General features: G+C 42.7%; 2 protein-coding genes across 10 annotated transcripts in view; both read left to right on the forward strand.

Annotated features, from left to right (window-relative positions):
* Positions 1-10,115, forward strand: part of CNDP1 (carnosine dipeptidase 1) — a 30,857-nt gene extending 20,742 nt beyond the window's left edge. For 3 of the 8 annotated variants that reach the window (XM_063397559.1, XM_063397558.1, XM_063397560.1), the window contains one exon: positions 803-1,991. In XM_063397559.1, coding sequence (XP_063253629.1) covers positions 803-908 — 106 coding nt within the window. In that variant the 3' untranslated portion in view covers positions 909-1,991. Of the gene's footprint in view, positions 1-555; positions 5,770-9,017 lie in introns of those variants that run through there. The other 5 variants (XM_063397557.1, XM_063397542.1, XM_063397554.1 and 2 more) reach the window with 4 other exon arrangements.
* A 1,474-nt stretch (positions 10,116-11,589) lies between these two features.
* The window catches only part of ZNF407 (zinc finger protein 407), a 333,798-nt gene continuing 327,120 nt past the window's right edge, over positions 11,590-18,267 (forward strand). Inside the window, exon 1 of one of the 2 annotated variants that reach the window (XM_063397531.1) lies at positions 11,590-11,678. The gene's annotated coding sequence lies outside the window, so the exon portion shown is untranslated. Of the gene's footprint in view, positions 11,734-18,267 lie in introns of both variants that reach the window. The other variant, XM_063397534.1, reaches the window with a different exon arrangement.

Here is an 18,267-nt window from a genome sequence, read left to right on the forward strand (position 1 = left end):
ACTGAAGTCCCTTGGTACCCATGAAATTAGCATGCCCAGATGGGAAGTTTTGCTGTGCATTGGGCAGCCCAAACCTACTATCTCCAGCACACTAGTTGCTGGTTCAGCAGAAAGCAGAATTCCCAGTCTAATGCATACCATTATTCACTTTTCATGGGTTGTCTACTCAGTCTTGAAATTCATCACAATGGCAATTGTTATTTCAGTAGCAATGAAATTTGCCTCTAGTCTGAAAGATGATGTGGATGGGCTCTCTTCCATCTATTTTGAAGTGTGTCAGTCACAGACACTCATAGTTATGTAAGGATTTTAGTGGTTTTCAATATGAATGGCTATGAAGATTTATTTATAGTCCAGGGACCAAAACTAGCATAATTATACAAAAAACTGCTTAAATTTGTCACTAGTGTTCATTGTTGGAGGCACCAGGGTAAGCCATTATTCAGTGTGTTGCCTGAACACTTGTGCAGGCTCTGAGTCAACTCATGCTGAACTCCCAAAAGAGGCAAATCCTACAATAATTCTCAAATTACTTTTTGTCTCCTCTCATTAAAGCCTCAATGCTGCTGGCTACAGGTAATACCAGTTTGGGGAAGTAAACCTGGAAAAGGTTTTCTGAAGTAAATCCAGAGGAGCACCAAATTGAAGGATGTCCAACATTTCTGTGCATTGGGTAATTTTGGGGGGTTACCAATCTTGCAAATTCTTCTAAAGGCCCACATAACTTCACTGTACTATGTTCCTTATTTTGAGAGCAGTTCAGCCTGACAAGACTTCATTGTATTTCTTCCCTTCTTCACAGACACAACTATATTGAAGGAACCAAATTATTTGCAGCTTTTTTCCTGGAGATATCAAAGCTACATCGGAACTTACATGAAACTTCCCACACAGAGACTATCAACTGACAGACCATATCAAGAAAATCAGCAAAGCACTTTATTAAACTTTCTAACTTATATAAAACATACAAATCACATATTTAGTGGCTGTGAATTGGTGGGGAAAAAAATAAATGTGCAATTCCTGGCATACTTCTAAATGGCATGCATTTGTGATATGGTCCATCAAGCCCCAATGCTGTAAAATAGATTTAGGGATAATTCATTCTTCCTGAATGGAACATGTTACATTTTAGTTTTAAATTTCAGGACAAAGGGAACTTATACATCCATTTTATCAAAATTACTTTTTTTCTGTTTTATAGTATCACTCTTCATGCTGCCTGGCTCACATTCCAGTTTCTGAATATGAGCAATACATGCTGTAGTTTTCACCTAACTATATACAAAATTATACTTACATAATTCTTTGAAGAAAGATCTACTATCTCTTTCCTTGTCCTTCACAGAAGGTTTTAAATAGGAGGTGCAATGAAATATTCTTGTTGAGTTTGATGTGAAGACTTGCAAATTGATATCTATTTATGGGTATAATCACTGGGGTAAGTAGAACTGCAACAATAAATAAACATTTTCAGGTCTGGATTCTGCCTTCCCTCTGATCCAAATCACCTCTTACTGTGCTGTGCAGTTTTAAGAATCACTTAATAATGTTTTCTTCATGTGACTTTCTTTCCATACAATAGAAAGAACTTTTTGTAAACATCTTTTCTGGCCAAAATTTGTCATCAGAAGGGGTTTTTTTCCACCCCATTAGCAACTGGTTTTTAATTACTTTTAAAGCATCAGTTTACATTAGTAATTAAGTCAAAGGCAAATGATATATTTTGAAATAAAAACAGATTAGTTGAGAGCTCTGTTTGCTATTTAGGCAAAACACCCAGCACAAACCTCACAATTCAGATCTAGATTTTTTTAAACTATAAAATGTGATTTTTACTCTAACATAATTAATTAACACACAACAAAACCAACTGAACCAGTAGTGTTACCCCTACTGTTAAAAAAAAAAATAAAATTAATTAAATTACAGAAAGCACTTGGGATCCTTTGTCTTTCCTGTTACCTCCCTGCAAAAATCTGCAAGAACAAAGATGTGGATGCAGAGTCAATAGAAGGGATTACTCATACATTCTCAATAAACACCCATTTTCAGTCCTATTTGAGAGTGTGAGGCTCACAGTTCAGCTGCAAGAGCTGAGCGAGGATTCTGGCTCTGGCTGCTGACGGTGTTCGAGGGGAAAAGGAGGACTCAGGTCAGTCTCTTATTTGGCACTGCTGACTGCAGAACTGCAGCGTACTCCAGGACAAGGACCAAAAGCCTCAAAGACCAGAAGACTCTGGTTTGCAAATCATCAACTTGCAGAATGATTCTCTGTGATCTCTCAGTTCCCTTCACCTGTTGAAAGCTTTTAGGAGGCAGCATGGTAATGAATGTTACAGGGGTGAATACTCCAGTGTCTGCCCAGGACTCAGGACAGTTGGTCCATGCTTAAAAGCTATCACACCACAGGGGTATATGAGGGAATTTTGCTGAAATATTTCAAGACATATAAGTGGCACCAAACATTGCAGTCTCTGCGTTTGCAGTGGTTTTACAAGTTACAGAATCACACAGACTCACAGAACATGCCAAGTTAGAAGAGACCCACAAGGATCGAGACAAAGATTTAGCTTAAAATATAATGGAAAGAAACTTCTGCTTATAAATATGACCTTTTTGACAGAGAAATTGAAAAGTTGGTAAGATGGAGGTGGCAGACTTCTTCATGAAAGAGAGGTGGAGACTGTGTTTTAGGAATATGACTGCTCTGAGATACCACTATAGTATCTGTGGTCTGTGTGTTCTACAACATTATGAAGTTGGAATGGAAGATGGACTTATGTATTTTTACTGTTGCTCTTTGGAATGACAAAAAAAATAGAGTCAAAAAGAGCATAATTTTATAAGCACAGACACTCTCAGAACAGGGCACTGAAATACGGTTCTGCTCTGAAATAGCCACTTACTGTCAAATTAAAACAATGTGAGGGAAACAGTGGGGCCACTGAATTATGCAGACCATCTCCACGCCTCCTTCAGTCCCAGAGGAGAGAAAGAGCATAAAACTTCAATTTCAGATTCTCCTGTCCAGGAAAGAAAGAAAGCAACTCTCATCTACAGGGATATTGAGAGGTACTCTTTCCTTCTTAGATTAAGAATAAGTATCCACCTTGTCTTTCCTGGTTTTTAATTTTTTTAATATATTGTGCAGAATCTCATTAACCTTGTGAAAAAAGAAACTGTGCATTTTTCTAAGGTCTGTAGAGTTATACAATATTTCTAGAAATGTTTCTTTGTGGTTACACTAACAGCTATTTGTTGCCACAATAAGTTAAAGATAACTCTACAATACTAGTGTTAAAAATAGGATTAATGTTTGCTTCTATTTGTTAACCTTATCCTAGGTGTGCCATATCCTATGTCAGAGCATATTAGATATTCTCAATTTGTGACCAACTAAGTACAGAAACCATATGTACAATCTGTGTGTCTACATATGCATTTATGTAGCTGTATATGTACACTTGCAAGATCTAATCCAGTCATTGATTTAAGAAAGGAAAAAAAAATCTTGTCCATTCTCATTCAGACTTTTTCTTATTAATGACTGAATAATGGGAAAATAATGTTGTGGGGGTGTCCAAAAGCAGCATCTACATCTCTGAAAGCTTGACACAGATATCAAGACCTGAATCATAGGATAATAATAAAAGGATTTAGGTTGGAAGGGACCTTAAGGATCATAGAATCATTGAATTGTTTGGGCTGAAAGAGACCTTTGGAAACCATGTAGTCCAAGCCCACTGCAATGAGCAGGATCAAGTAGATGAGGCTGCTCAGAGCACCATCCAAGCCGACCTTGAATGCGTCCAGGGATGGTGCATCCAACCACCTCTCCAGGCAACCTGTGCCAGTGTTTCACAGACCCCAGAGCACACCTGCCTATGCACAGCTGGTGAAGTTCTCCCTGTCTCCCTGGTAGAGGAAGACTCATCCCAAGTTTTCCTTTTTCTTGTAGGCTGTACATCCGTGTTGTAGGGAATTGAACACTCAAGAATGGGATCATATTTTTTCTACTGATTATTAATGTGAAAGAATAAGTTAGAACATTTTAATTTCCATTTAAGATCAGTGGGTTTAAGTGTGAAAGTTGGTTTCTTTTCTTTTATATTAGACAAACACAGTTTTTCATCCATAAGTAATGTTTCAAAAGAGAAGACTGAAAAGTGTGTCAGCTAAAATCATGGAGAATAAGATGCTGACAACAGGAGCTGAAGACATAGAGAGATGAGCAGTCTTCTGAGACTGAGAACTAATCAGCTCATTGTCTCCTTAGCCTGTGAAAGTGGAAATTTGGCTTATTCACATAGTTACGGTTTTCCTTTTCAGTCACACTACTCCCAAGAAGTTTAGCTTTGATTCCTGCTAGTCATTCCTTTCAGAACACAGCACTTGGCTTGTTTCACAAAATATTCTAAAATGCCTTCTAGTTAAGGATGTTCATAGTCCATGTTTGGACAGGGAAGATTGTGCAACTGTGCCTTTACCTGTGACACAGAGGCCCATGGCACAGTGGCTGGTGCCAGTGAGGACCCATGAGCTCCCTTGTTTCTGTTGGAACATTACAGCTGCAAGTAACATGTAAAGTTAAATACTTATTGTTCCAAGGTGAAGCTTAACTGATTTTCAAGTTTATACTTTGTATCGCAGAATATCTAGAATTGGAAGGGACCTTATCGAGTCCAACTCCACACATGTCTGTATTTGGAGCTGCAGGCACATCTTGTCCTTTAGGAGGTGTGTCATTAAATATTTTAAACAAATATATGAATAGAAAAACATGAATAGTTTCTTGTTAACACAGTGCAGATTTGTCTACTCTGTTCTACTGCCAAATATTTCAGTGATCTCGCATTCTTCAGAACAGTGTATGAAGAGCACTTCCACATTGCAGGTAATTTTGACAAATATATGGCAAAGGTTTTTCTGCATTGCTGCTACATTAGATTACATAAAACCAGGCATGGAAATTCAAAATTATCTGCTAACAACACAAGTATGGTGGTATGCAATTTTGAAACCTCTTTTGCTATTTTTTTAGGTATGAACTTGAAACAGTGTAAGTCTTCTTCCTGAAGTCACTGAGAAGTCATTTTGACATTTCCAGTACTTTGTAAGGAGGTAAGTCACTGTCTCTTGTAATGGGAGGATCAGCAGCTCCCAGTTTTCAGCTGGTTGTCACATGGAATGAGTTGTTTGGATAGAAGACAACAGAGACAGTTCCTAGTTGCTTTATCCTCTCTCATGGATTTAAATATTGCAAATACTATCTGAAAATGTGCTTGTATTTTGTCATGCAATTTCACTCAAGTTCTTTGAGGGAAACATGCCACATTCCCTTACTCCTCACGGCAGGAACAACAGCTGGGGTTTTTGTGGACTTAAAAAGATGGGTGAAAATGCAAACACGCTTCCACAGGTGTGAAATTTGGATTCTTTTTGCTAAGAAACTTTACTCTTGGCGGGGGGGAAAAGCCCAAGAAAACATTGCTTAAGCTCCAAAGTCCACCCTACATAAGGTGCATTCCAACAGCAAAGAAAAATGGTCACATTCCTTGATGAGGATTTGAGAATTTCAGTGTGTAACCAGAAAATTCTTCCTTTAGAGCTAACGGTATAAACACATTTTTATTTCAGTGGATGTAATGCTAATAGGACTAGGATGCATGTGCCAGGTAAATAATATGTTGACTTAGTGAAGATGAAAAATAAGGACTAAATCTCTATTTCATGTAGCATACTTTTTTGCATATTATTTCCTGATCTGCTACCACATTAAATTTTAATGTATTGATGCATAATGTACTAGACTTTGTGTTTGTATTTGAGATATATGTCTATTTGAGAAACTTGCTTTATGAGTTTGCAAGAGATTAATTATACAGTCCCAGAGCTGTAAATTCTGGCAAGCTGGACATCTTCACACATAACAGACAATACGGGATAATAAATGACTCTCATTTTACTGCAATGAATTATTTTTAAAATTAAATGAATTTTTATTAAAAATCCATAGTACAAGAAAACAAAATCCTTGGAGGTTTGGCCGAGTCAGCCTTCGGACAGACTTAAACCCATAAGTAGTTAAATGAAACCAGATGTTGTGGATGTATGTATGGATAATGCTGATTTTTGATTATCTCTCACTGTCAAATAACATGATGTGTCAGCCAATTGCATGTTCCCCATCCTTCCAATGCAGTTACATTTTTCTTTATTTTTTTTAATATCTGTAAGAATAATTCAAATATCACACTAGTCTTTTTATTTGTGGAACTGAAGGGGATCTTAGAATTGAAATAATAAATCTCTGCAATAGAGACCTGAAAATAGTCAACATGACACACTCCTGACATGTAGTCTTCTGGTGTGAAGAAACAAGTGGTGGCAGAGCCCTCATATGAATTTCATGTAAGTTTGCATCACTCTTTTTTTTACAATTAGAAATTCAAGAGTTAGTACTGCTTGTCTCCTGTACATTATTGCCTTCCTGACGAGGCATCAAATTCCATAGGCAGGGTTAACATTCTCAATTTGGCAGCAACCCTGACATTCCAGTGACAACTTAAAAGATAAAGTTTCATTTCATCCCAGTGGAAGGACCAGTAAGATCCTAGAAGTACCTCCTTTCTAAAGCTGCCTTTTTGGGGGGCTTCTGGACACCAAAATTTATATAGTCCACTATTTATTGAAAAACAGAGGAATGAAAGATCCATTTCAAACAAACTAACAAGAAAACAAAGAAAACACCATGACAGATGCTGTGCTAGCTTCACTCCTGGTGAACAAGCTAGCAATGGCAGTCAGTGGTGACTTTGCTAAGTCATCCTTATAAAGTGCACACCAAAGTATATGGGCCCAACAAAAAACAAAACCCACAGTGCTCTGATAGGTGCTGATGTATCTTAACAGGGAACAGCCTGAAATTGGGCAAAATGGGTAAAATTTCTGCCTGTGTGCTTCAAGTAATGTCAGTTATTTGTCAGCGTGGAAAAAACCCCCACATCTGATCTATTGGTATATTGATGTTTGTATCTAGAAAGCTGCATACACAGAGACTTAAAATGAGGTCTCCTGTCTGCATGTTTTGCATTGTGTATGCAAAACAGTTTAGTTGTTGGTGCTTATGTACAGTTGCTTTCTATGATCATTTATTACTATTTATTTTTGAGATGTTGGCTATTGCTCAGTGTGACACTGAGCAGACAACTATATAACTACTGTTCTAGACTTTTATATGTCATAGATACTACACAGTTCTCTTACTGCTCGTCTGCTGGACTGTAACTTAACTTTAGAGAAACATAACTCAGATTATTCAGGATCTGAAAGATCACATGTGACTCTTCAAGTGCCTCTGTGAAGACACCTCTCTGTGCACTTCAGATAGATATCCACAGCCCCCATGCTTCTGTGCTGCAGGCTGAATAGAAAGCCTTTAATACTACTGGCAAGACTACGCCTAGATGATGCATCATTTGTGGGCCAAATGAAAGAATTTACAGTCACTTTCACTTTCTTTTGTTAAGTGGGGGAACTTCAAACACTATCTTGTTTTTTTTTCAAATTCTTGCAACTTCTGTCTGTAAACGTAACTCCTATAAAAGTATTTTAATTGCAAAAACCCCTTTCAGTCACATCGAACTGCTCAAAAATAATCCCCCCCTAGATTTCATGTAATTATAAGAACTTTGTCAGCATTCCATTAAAGCCTGGGTGCTTTCCTTCTTACAGTAGAAGCAGAATTGGGAAACCACATAATTTATACTACATTTTTACTTGCCTGTATAAGGCTCTTTATATCACCAAAAAAAAAAAAAAAAAGTTATTTAAATTAAATAAGCAATGGGTGAGCGTTTTGTTTATGTAAAAAAGGTTAACTATTTGTACTTCAAACAAGCTCCTTGGCACGACTGCGCAGGGAACCCAGCGGGTAACACGAATGAGTGAATGAGTCAGAAGGTGCAGCCTTTAATGAAAGAGCGGTGCGGGTGCCACGGGCAGCGTGACCTCGGGGGCACAAAGTGCAGCCGTGCCCTGACGCGGCCGCACCTCCTCTGGTTCCCGGAGCTGGCGTGGCTGCCCGGCTGCGGGGCGAGGCCGAGCGGGGCTGTGCAGGCTCGCTCTCCATCCCTTTGGACACCAGGGGCACTGAGCTGCCGTCATGGTTCTCTCCACAGGGGCAGCTCCCCAGAAAACCACACCGGAGCCGCAGCCAGGCGGCCTCAGCCAGCCCGTCCGTGCTCAGGTGTGGCGCTGGCAGCGCCCCGGCCCCTCTGTGTCCCTGCCGAGCGAGCCAGAAGCCGCCTGTGTTTGGCCCAGGCTGCCGTTCGTGCGTCTACAGAGACACACGCACAGAGTTTTCCCTCTTGAGGTTCTGGAGGGCACAGCCTCCTTTTATCCCAAATTCCCGGCTGTATGTTGCCCTCTTCCTTTCCCCTTTGGCTGAGGTACAAGGAAGATACACCTTCCCAAACCGCCTGAATAGAATATCACATATTCACCCCTGAACTATTTTACCCCAAAGCTCAGAAACTCAGGCTTGTGCAGACTCCTGTCTGTTTCAGGGGCCAAGCTGTCGGGGCTCTGCAACAAACCTGCTGCTCAAAGTTAGTAGAGAATTAAAACCCATTCTGAAGACGTTAACCTCCTTACCTTCACCCATCAAATTGTTTGTAAAGACATTACTTTTCCTCTCAAGTCCCACAATTACCCCAGCACTGCCAAGTCCACCACTAAACCCTAAGTGCCACATCTACACATCCTTTAAGTACCTCCAAGGATGCTGACTCAACCAAATTCCATCAGTTTGAACAGCGTGCAGCAGCAGGTCAGTCAAACTGGAATGTTGCACTTTGCTTCCTGAATCACACACCTTGAAAAATGGGCAAAATAACTTGCATTTACAAAGGGAATGTATAGATACATGTGCATATAGATGAATATGTAATTGACACTAAAAAGGTTCTCGGGTGTTTACATCCTAATTATTCTGTTTCATGTTTTCTTAGGGGTTGCAGAATAAAGATATAAGCAACTTTTCTTCGAAATTTTGCTACTCCATGAAAAACCAGCAGTGGTTAAGGAACCCTTATTGGTTGATGTTGATAACCTGATATCCCCCATACACCATGGTGTCCTTTGGAGGGCCTGCCAGCAACGTTCTACCTATGAGATCTTCATCGAGTCAGGGGGTTATTTCCTCTAAACAAATCTGATGGGAAATCCCATGACTCAGAGTTGGTAAGCAGTATTATGGTGACTGCCTTTATGCTGCTGAATGTCTGACTTCTGGCAGCAGTAATCACAAAGCTGTGTGTGTTTTCTGTACAGGAGCAAACACAGAATATTAAGTAGGAAAAGTAGGGAGAGTTTTAAGTTACACAGCTAAGGAAATAGCAGGTACTACTCTTGGAATGAGTAACATTTCTAGTGAAATCAGTATTTTGGTGTAGTAGAAATACAGCAAATGCAGAATCATTCCTAGTGTCATATTCTGTTGAAAACGAAATACAGTCTATGTTTACAATCCATTGATAATCTATTAACTAATTAAATCTTTGTTAATTACTCATTGACTTATTCAGCTGCATTCTAACACACTTTTATGAGCATAACTATTTCAGAGCATAGAACCACTTCTCAGCACAACTTTAGAATTCTGTATATACCTCAGCCAGAACATTAGATGTAGCGATGTCTGTAAACATTTAATAAACAAATAAAGCCTATAATTACAAAATAAAATTAATTACTTTTGATACAGGTATGCTTTTTTCCTTAGATTATTAGTGATTCTGCCTTAGTTGCTACTTGTCCCATACCAATGGCTCCCTCTTCAGGCTATTCCTAAAATATGCTGCCTCTATTGATGTTGTTAGAAGTATTTGAAGATTTCAACTTGCATGGTCATGTCTTCTTCAGTATGTTTCCTCTCAGCAAGAAAATAATGAACAATTAATGGACCAGGCAGACTCATTTGGTGTTACTTGAAGCCCAGACCTACAAATTTTTTAAGGCGTATGAAAGAAATTTGTTAACTGCAGAGAAACTGAACTTAAAGGACATAAGAAGGATGTTTTACCTCTTTTCCCCATACTGAAAAATATCTAGAACAATCAGACTGTTTGTAATTGTATTATTCTTACAACTGCCAGTGGCTTCTGTAGACTCTCAAAGTATTAAATACGTATCTGAAATCCCAAAGATAGCTTTACTACAAATTTAGCCATATTCTGTGTGGATTTCCTATTATACACAGAACAATTAAATTCTGTGATATAACCCTTAGGTTCAGGACAAGGAGACAGCCCTCTCTCAGCAATGTCCTGGGTGGTACTTTACTGCTTTAAATTTTGTATATTAATTTCAGATCTTTCCCAAGACACTAGTAAAGTCCGGGGTGCTCCACTTTGCTTCAATGAATGGCTCAGGCCACAGCAACTGCTTTATTTTCGACCCATTCCTACAATCTTTACAACCCACAAGAGAACGGGCACTGCTGTGCCATGAATTTAGCAATTAGCCAGCGACTAGCTGAATAGCACCGCAAGTTGTCACTTCGAGTTGGTGAGCTCATGCACACTGTGGGACTGTAAGGTCAATGAACTGCAAACCTATTCCTGAAGAGGTGTTCTCTCCTTGTGCCTCTGTGCCACGGCCTTGAAGAATGCGAAATGCTGTTAACTAAGATTACTGTCTACTAAAAAATGTTGCGTACTCAGGAGATAGATGGGAGACCTGCATTTTAGAAGTCATAAGCAATATTGAAAAAGCGACTGCATTTCATCACAGGCATTTGAACACTCTTTACACGTTGCTTTGATATTGTAATCACGTGACTTGGCTTAAGGAAGAGGGAAAGAACACTCGGGGTTTCATCATCATGAGTTTATACTGTATTGTATCTATACATCCCTCCTGCCTTTTTCAAGTGTTTCTCTCTTGAACTGCACTCCCTGAAGGCTATTTTAATATAGCTTGGAGAGTCGACACTCTTCGACTGATAACCCTAGTGAACAGCTCTGCATCAAGAGCTTGTTTCCCCCTCCTCCAGAAGATGCTTGCCAATAGACCAGATGCAGATCTCGCTGCAGTGTGATGCAGGATGAGAACGTGAAGCACAGCTTTAGGCACAGCCCTGTGTGCACCAAGGTTACACCTGCGTACGCCAGCGAGGGGGCTGCCGCAGGGGCCGAGGCCACAGGCAGGCCGGGCTGCGCCACGCACCAAGGCACGGGCGGCTTCGGCAAGCCCCAAAACCGCACCCGCTGGCTCCTGCGAGCGCCGCCTGATTTCGAAGCACGAAGCTGCGGCTTCACCGGCACGCCCATCCCGAGAAAACCCTCGGGGCTCCGTCCTTGCTTTTGGGACCATCCCTTCCCGGGATGTGCGGGCGGGCAGCAGCGGGAGCCAGCGACGATGTCAGGGCAGGGCAAGATGGCGCCACAGCGTGTGCGCGCGGCGGCCGCTGTTGGGTGCGCGGCCCCTCGCGCCCGCGGCGGCACGAGCGGCGCCGCCGCACCGGCTCCCACCCCGCCGGCGCCGCCGCGTCACGTGGCGCGCCTCGCCCCCGCCCCCCGCGCGCCGCGCGTGACGCAGCGCGGCGGACTACGGCGCGCCACTGGTGACACGGCTCAGCACAAGCGGAGGCGCCCGGCTCCCCCCGCGCGGTAAGCGTTGCCCGCCGCGGCGCGGCCGCCCCGTCTCGCCGTCCAGCGCCGCGAGGTGGGCCGCTGCCTCGGCCCTCGCGAGGGGGGCTTACGGGGTCGCCGCCTCGCCGTCTCCCCTCGGGCTTTTTGGGCCTCTGCGCTGCCGTCGTTTTTTTTTTTGGGGGGGGGGGAGGTGGGCGGGCGGGTTGGAGCGCACGGACCGAGCCAATCCCGTGCCTGCTTCGTCCCTAGGTGCCCGCCGATTGGCCGGGGCGCCGAGGGCGGGAAGCGCACCCCTTGCGTTCATTGGCTGCCGCAGCCGTCCCTGGGGGTCTTCCCTTCCGCTGTGCCGCAGGCGGGCGGCGGCAGGGGAGGGCACAGGCGAGGGCAGCGGGGACGCACGAACGAATGGAGGGAGGGAGAGGGGGGCAGGAGAGAGGGAGACAGGCAGGCAGGCAGGCAGGCAGGCAGAGAGAACCGGGCAGGGTGGAGACTCGCGCGAGCCGCCACCGCGTTGCGCGGTTCCGGCTGGCGCGTGCCGCGGGCTCCTCCCCGTTCCCTGTGTCCCCCTCGGCCCAGCGCCCTGGGGCCGGTGCGCATGCTGGGGCCCGGCCGGGTGCGGCTGTGGCCTCAGCAGACGGCGGGGCACAGGCGGCGGCGGTGGGCGCCGGCCCCATGGAGCCGCCGCCCCGCGGGGACGGCCCCGAGCAACACCGCCGAGCCGGGACTGTTTGCGCGGCCGCGGCTGCGCAGGCGCGGCGGGGCGGGGTCGGTCTGGAGAGGGCGCTCGGAAGTGTCGGCGTGTGGGATGCGGCGCTATCCTCAGTGGTTTCAGCCGCTCGTCCCCGTTTCTTACTTGCCTCTCCTTTCCCGAAGGTTGCTGTAGAATAAGTGGAGATGAGCTTTGAGAAGTGCAGCGGTTGGGGGTGAGGGACGACGGACGTGACTGCAGGAGCTCTCTACATGGCTCTTATAAGGGATAAAAGAAGGGTTGTAGCTGCTTTCCCTTTATTCTGCTTCAGTCACCAGGCAGAGCAGTCACAGAGTTACAGATTTAGGTTGGAAAAGACCTCTGATATACCGAACAACATTTCATCAGCAGATAGCACTGTGTGCCGCATCCAGTCTTTCATGAAACACATCCAGGGACAGTGACTGCGTCACTTCCCTGGGCAGTCCATTCCAAAGTCTAATCACACTCTGAGTGAAAAAATTCTTCCTCTTGTCCAGCCTAAACTTCCCCTAGTGCAGCTTAAGACTTTCTGTCATCTCATCCTATTGCTGGTTGCTTGGGAGAAGATGCTGACCCACAGCTGGCCTCACCCTGCTTTCAGGTGGTTGTAGAGAATGGTTAAGTCTCCCTTGAGCCTCCTCCAGGCTAAACAATCCCAGCTCCCTCAGCCAATCCTCATAGGACTTGTGCTTCAGACCCTTCGCTTATTTACTGTCCTCCTCTGGAGGTCAGGCTCTTGAATCATGAGCACCTCCTGTGCTCTCAGTCTTGTGATTTTCAATGTGGTTTTGTCTGACCTAGGGAGTCAGAGTTCTTAGGGAACCTGTCAGATTGTGCCAGGGAAAGCAAGTTCGCATATACAACGTAGCAATGTTAGTACACTTCAGAGGGTGTGTGTGTCTTCAGTAGGAAAGCTAGTTAAACCGAAACTACTGCTTTAGGTGGCCTTTGAGGGATAGGTTACAATTTATATGTCCTTTATATAGAAAAAAATGTTTAGTGTGAGGGTGGTAAGGCACTGGCACAGGTTGCCCAGAGAGGTTGTGGATGCCTCATCCCTGCAATTGTTCCAAGGCCAGGTTGGCTGGGGCTCTGAGCAACTGGCTGTTGTAGAAGATGTTGGAACTAGTTCATCTTTAAGGTCCCTTCCAACTCAAGCCTTTCTGAGTCTGTTTTATGTCTTGTTTAGTTTGAGTTCTTATGAAAGGTTTCCATTTGTTCCTTCAAATAACTAGTGTGACCTGTGAACCACAATGTTAATATTAAATGTGGTGTTAGTTGGAGGAAGGAAAAAACATTTGAGATCTGAATGCTGTAGGTAGTAGTGATCTTGGAATTTATGATAAAGGTTTTGTTTCTTTTTTCTGTGCCCTCTTTGCTTCTTTGTGTAGTGGTTCTGATGCAGACTTGTCAGACCTTGGCGTTGTCATGTGCTTGTGCTCATCTGTATGATCCTAATCATGATGGTAACACCTAGGGAATAGTAAATAATGGAAATCCGAAAGTGCAAGGGTAACAGTGGCAGTGGTGGATTTTCTGGTGCTGAAAAGCCATAACTGACTAACATACAATTTAAACACTGGATGTAATTCCCTGTGATTCTCTCCTTAATAACCCAAAGGTGTGGCATGTGAAGACTATAAATTTTCCATTCCTGTATCACAACATGAGTAATCAAGATGTTTGTATGAGGCTGGAGGCTCATACATGGATGTTGGGATCTATATTTTTCCCAGGTCACACCTCTTCATGAAATATGAAGACAATTACAGTCTTCATTTGGGTCTCTCCTGCAATCTCCTACACTATTCACAGCAAGTTGCATTCATCATGGAAGTAACATTGCAGTCATTCCATCCTTATTTCATAAATTATTTCAGCATGGACATATAATCAGATTGTAGCTTTTATATATAAAATATGGAGCCTGGCAGTAATTGTATAATCCATACATTTTAAAAAAAGTCAAATGCACTGATGTGACAGGACGATGATGGACTGTGACTTTTTCAGTATGTTCAAACATGTCAGTTTTATTAGCATTTTGGGAAATATAATTCAAACGACCAGAGTTAAATCCTTTACTATCATTCTTCTGTAGGAACTACTGTATAGTAACAGCATCAAGGATTTCTAATTTATTTGCATGAGAGTTTTCTTTGTTAGAAATGCTTTTAAAACTTAAGTTGTATTGTCTCTCTTTATGGAAAAACATTGCTTGTTGATGGAATGTGTATGAAGGAGATGTCAGTCACAGTAGCCCATTAACCCCAAATTTTTGTAGTGAAGAACAGCATTTTCTTGTCAGTGCGCACAGCATTAGAATGGGGTGGCTTTGCTTTGCCTAGTTTTTTTTTATTTTAATTTTAATGTGTACAGTGTTGGGGTTTTGTGCATGAGATGGAATTTACAGACAGACTGGCACATGAAATATGGGTGAACTGGAGTTGTTCAGTGGCTCCTATGTTTGAATTTCCTAATGTGGTTTAGAATTTTAATGCTCTATTTCTCAGGAAAACCAAAAGGCTTCATTGGATGGATGACCCCAGCAGTCAAATAAAAACATTGGTTTCAGATACACCTGGTCTAGTCATTCATTGAAATGAATGCCTTGGCATTGTGGTGCATGTTAAAGGTACTAAAAAGTTGAGCTTTTAGATTGATATCTGGAGTATAACTTAATCTTTTGAAAGCTTGGAGAGAAGGACGAGATGATGTGATTGAACAGATGCCGTGGCTGTGTTTCCTTCAGCTGTTCACAAAACCAGACATGTGGCGGAGTGGTCTCTCTCCTGTGCTCTGTTGCGTGAGGAGTCAAATGGAAATGGTGCTTTCGCTTTGGCAGATTGTCAGCAGCTGCCCAGCAGAGCAGTCGTGGTTGTTCTTCTAGCCCAGAAAGCTCTTTGTGTTGGCCTTGGCACCTTGGGGTAGCACAGCCACAGTGCTGCCAGCGCTGCCCGAGGTGCAGCTGCATCACACAGTGTCTGGCCAGCAGCAGCCAAGGCACACAGGCACCGCTCCTCCTGTGCAGCAGGAGTGCGAGGAGCAGAAGCAATGACAGCAGTTCTTGGTGGACACAAAGGCAAGAAGGAAATGTGCTCAGGTGATCACAGGATCAGCAGGTTCTTTTGCAGAATACCTTTGAGATAAGTTCAATCTCTGGCCAAACACCACCGTGTCAATTAGACCACGGCACTAAGAGCCAAGTCCAGTCTTTCCTTAAACATCTCCAGGGACAGTGACTCCTTCACCTCCCTGGGCAGTGCATTCCAATGTCTAATCACCCTTTGTGTGAAGAAACTCTTCTTCACTGCAGCCTAAACTCCCCCTGGCGTTGTGAATGCCATTAGTCCTGTTTCTGCCATCTGCCAGAGAAAAGTCAGTAGTGACAGAAGTCTGTAGCCCATTGTAGATGTTTATGTTAAATGTATGTGGAAATTTACATATTTTACTTAATCTCAGTTCTTCAACATGTGAAGATGAAAGAAAGTTGTGTCCCAAATTTATATAGCAAACAGCAATCTATAGCAGAAAGGAACCTAGCTATCTTTTTTTCCTCAGTATGGAAAGGACAATTACAGTATGTACTACCCAATTCATACACATCCTTACAAAGAAATGACCTAAGTGCTCTTTAGAAACAGGCACTAATGGTGCTCCAAAAGTAAAATGCATGTTTGCATGATTGTGACTGCTTTTTAGTCCTGTGTTAGCAGAATTGTTGATTGCTAATTTTTTTTGCTTTGTTTTGTTTTGTTTGCTTGTCCCACAGCAGGCTGGCCTTTTTTCTCAGTAGTCTGGCCTCCTACTGAACTACTGTCTGTATGGGTTTTGTTTAAGTGGGCTGTGAGGCTGTGAGTGGTCTTAGGGTTTTTTGATCTTTAGTGGTACAAACATAAGCTTTAATTGCCTCTTTCTGAGTCTAGACAGACAAGTTGTTAGTGTGTGTGGCGTATGCAATGGCCCTGGGGGAGTTGTGCAGAGTTAGGGTACACAGTATTTCAGTGTATAGATCTGAATGTACACATCTCTATAGGTTACTATTTTACTACGAGTGCCTGTATAGATGCTTTTCTACCTGTTACTTCTTTGTCTCGTTGTAGTTACAAAGTTTCTTGCCGTCCTTAGCGCCATCTTTGGAATTTCAAAAATTCTTCTCAAAAATATAGGTAGCAAGACATAGAAAATACATATAAATGTTAAAATCCACTGGAATTACAAGGGGTACCAAAACTTACCAGAACAGTAACACTAAGTCATCATTTTGTATGGAAATCGTTGTTTCATATGATTTTTCTTTTAAGGAATCCATACAGTTACCTGGTATATAAGCTTTTCTTTAGGAAACATTCCAGTAAGAAGTTTGAAAAGTGTGGAGGTCCTGACAAGAATTCTGATTTAATCAAAGACATATTGTTGTGTTGCCACTTGGATGGCCTCAAGAACTCTGGTACTGCTTTATATATGTGAGTTCTCTCTTAATCAGGTTTTCAAGCTTGGGCTCACTCTGGAAGAGCCTGTGACCTTTACCTGTTTCCATTCAGTGGGTTAGACTGGATTTATTTAAATCTTTGCTGGAAACATTTGCTATGAACATGAGATAGTTCATGCTTTAGGCCTCCTAATCGGGAGGAGACTTACTTTACCTGTACTGGTGGTGTGTGTAGCCTGTTGGCATCACCCACTTCTGTGTTGGAGGGAGAAGCATGGACATGGGTGACCTTTCCATCTTGGTTCACATGTGGAAGCATCAGACTTGCTGCTCTTGTACTGCCTGGAGGGTTGGTGCCTCTGGAAAGCCCTGTGCTGGCTGTGTGTGCTGTAGCTGTGTCACATCCTGCTGGATACCCAGAGCTCACTGGGTGTGCCAGGGTTTCCTGCTCAATGTTCTGCAGCCGTGAGGAAATCCTGCGTGACTGACAAATGTCAGAATCCCTGGTGCATGGGGTGCAGCCAGTAAGTGGAAGGCTTCTGAGGAGCATATCTTAATGTTCCTGGGATAGCCAGCATCTATGAATGTCTTTCTGCACAAGAACCATGGCATAGGAGTACGGCACGTTTGCATTTTGTAATGCCATGTGGTCTTTTAACATGGAGAAAGAAATTCCTGCTGAATGCTTGTCTTCCATTGAGTGTTTAAGTGACATGGAATATTTCAGTTGGATTGTTCCAAGTCCTTGAGAAGAGAATAGCAAACTCCATACATTCAATGAAGACAAAATGTTGCACTTTCCTGGTTCCTTGGTGTGTAACATGCTTTCTGCAGGCACGTATCGGCATTTGATTTGGAACAATGAGGACAGCAGTGATTGTTGTGTTTTGGTTTTTTATTTGATTTGTTACTTTTGTCTTCTTCACTTTCCATTTTCAATGCCGGTGAAGTAAAGGCTGTTTCTTTCCATGCTCCTCATGTGAGGCAAACTGAGTTTACCTTGATCTTTAAAGGGAAGTTCTTGCATTGCATCATATAAATTGTTAATAGGAGGTACATTTCTGAAAAGTCAGAATGGATAAATATAAAATCTAAAAGCATTGATTAACTGCAGCTTGGTGTTTTTTGGTTGCACTGACATCTCCAGAATAAAGTGCAATGAATACCAAAAATTACTAGTTCAGCATGTGTGTCCTTTATTGGGCAAAGCCTGGCTGTTAAAAGTCAGAGTTAATTTTTTTTGGGTTGGAGCCAGTGCTAGCACAACATGTAAGTTCAAAGAGACAGTGCATAAATATGTTTTCTGGATGTTGTCTTCAAAATCTGCCAACTTAGTTTCTATTGTTCTGAGTTTTATTGGTAAAACAATGGACTGATTTGAATTGCATTTGTTTTTTCTTCCCTGCCTGTTGTTCACATTTTCATTTTAAATTATTTACAAGTTT

Source organism: Prinia subflava, chromosome 1 (genome assembly GCF_021018805.1).
Source record: "Prinia subflava isolate CZ2003 ecotype Zambia chromosome 1, Cam_Psub_1.2, whole genome shotgun sequence".
NCBI lineage: Eukaryota > Metazoa > Chordata > Aves > Passeriformes > Cisticolidae > Prinia > Prinia subflava.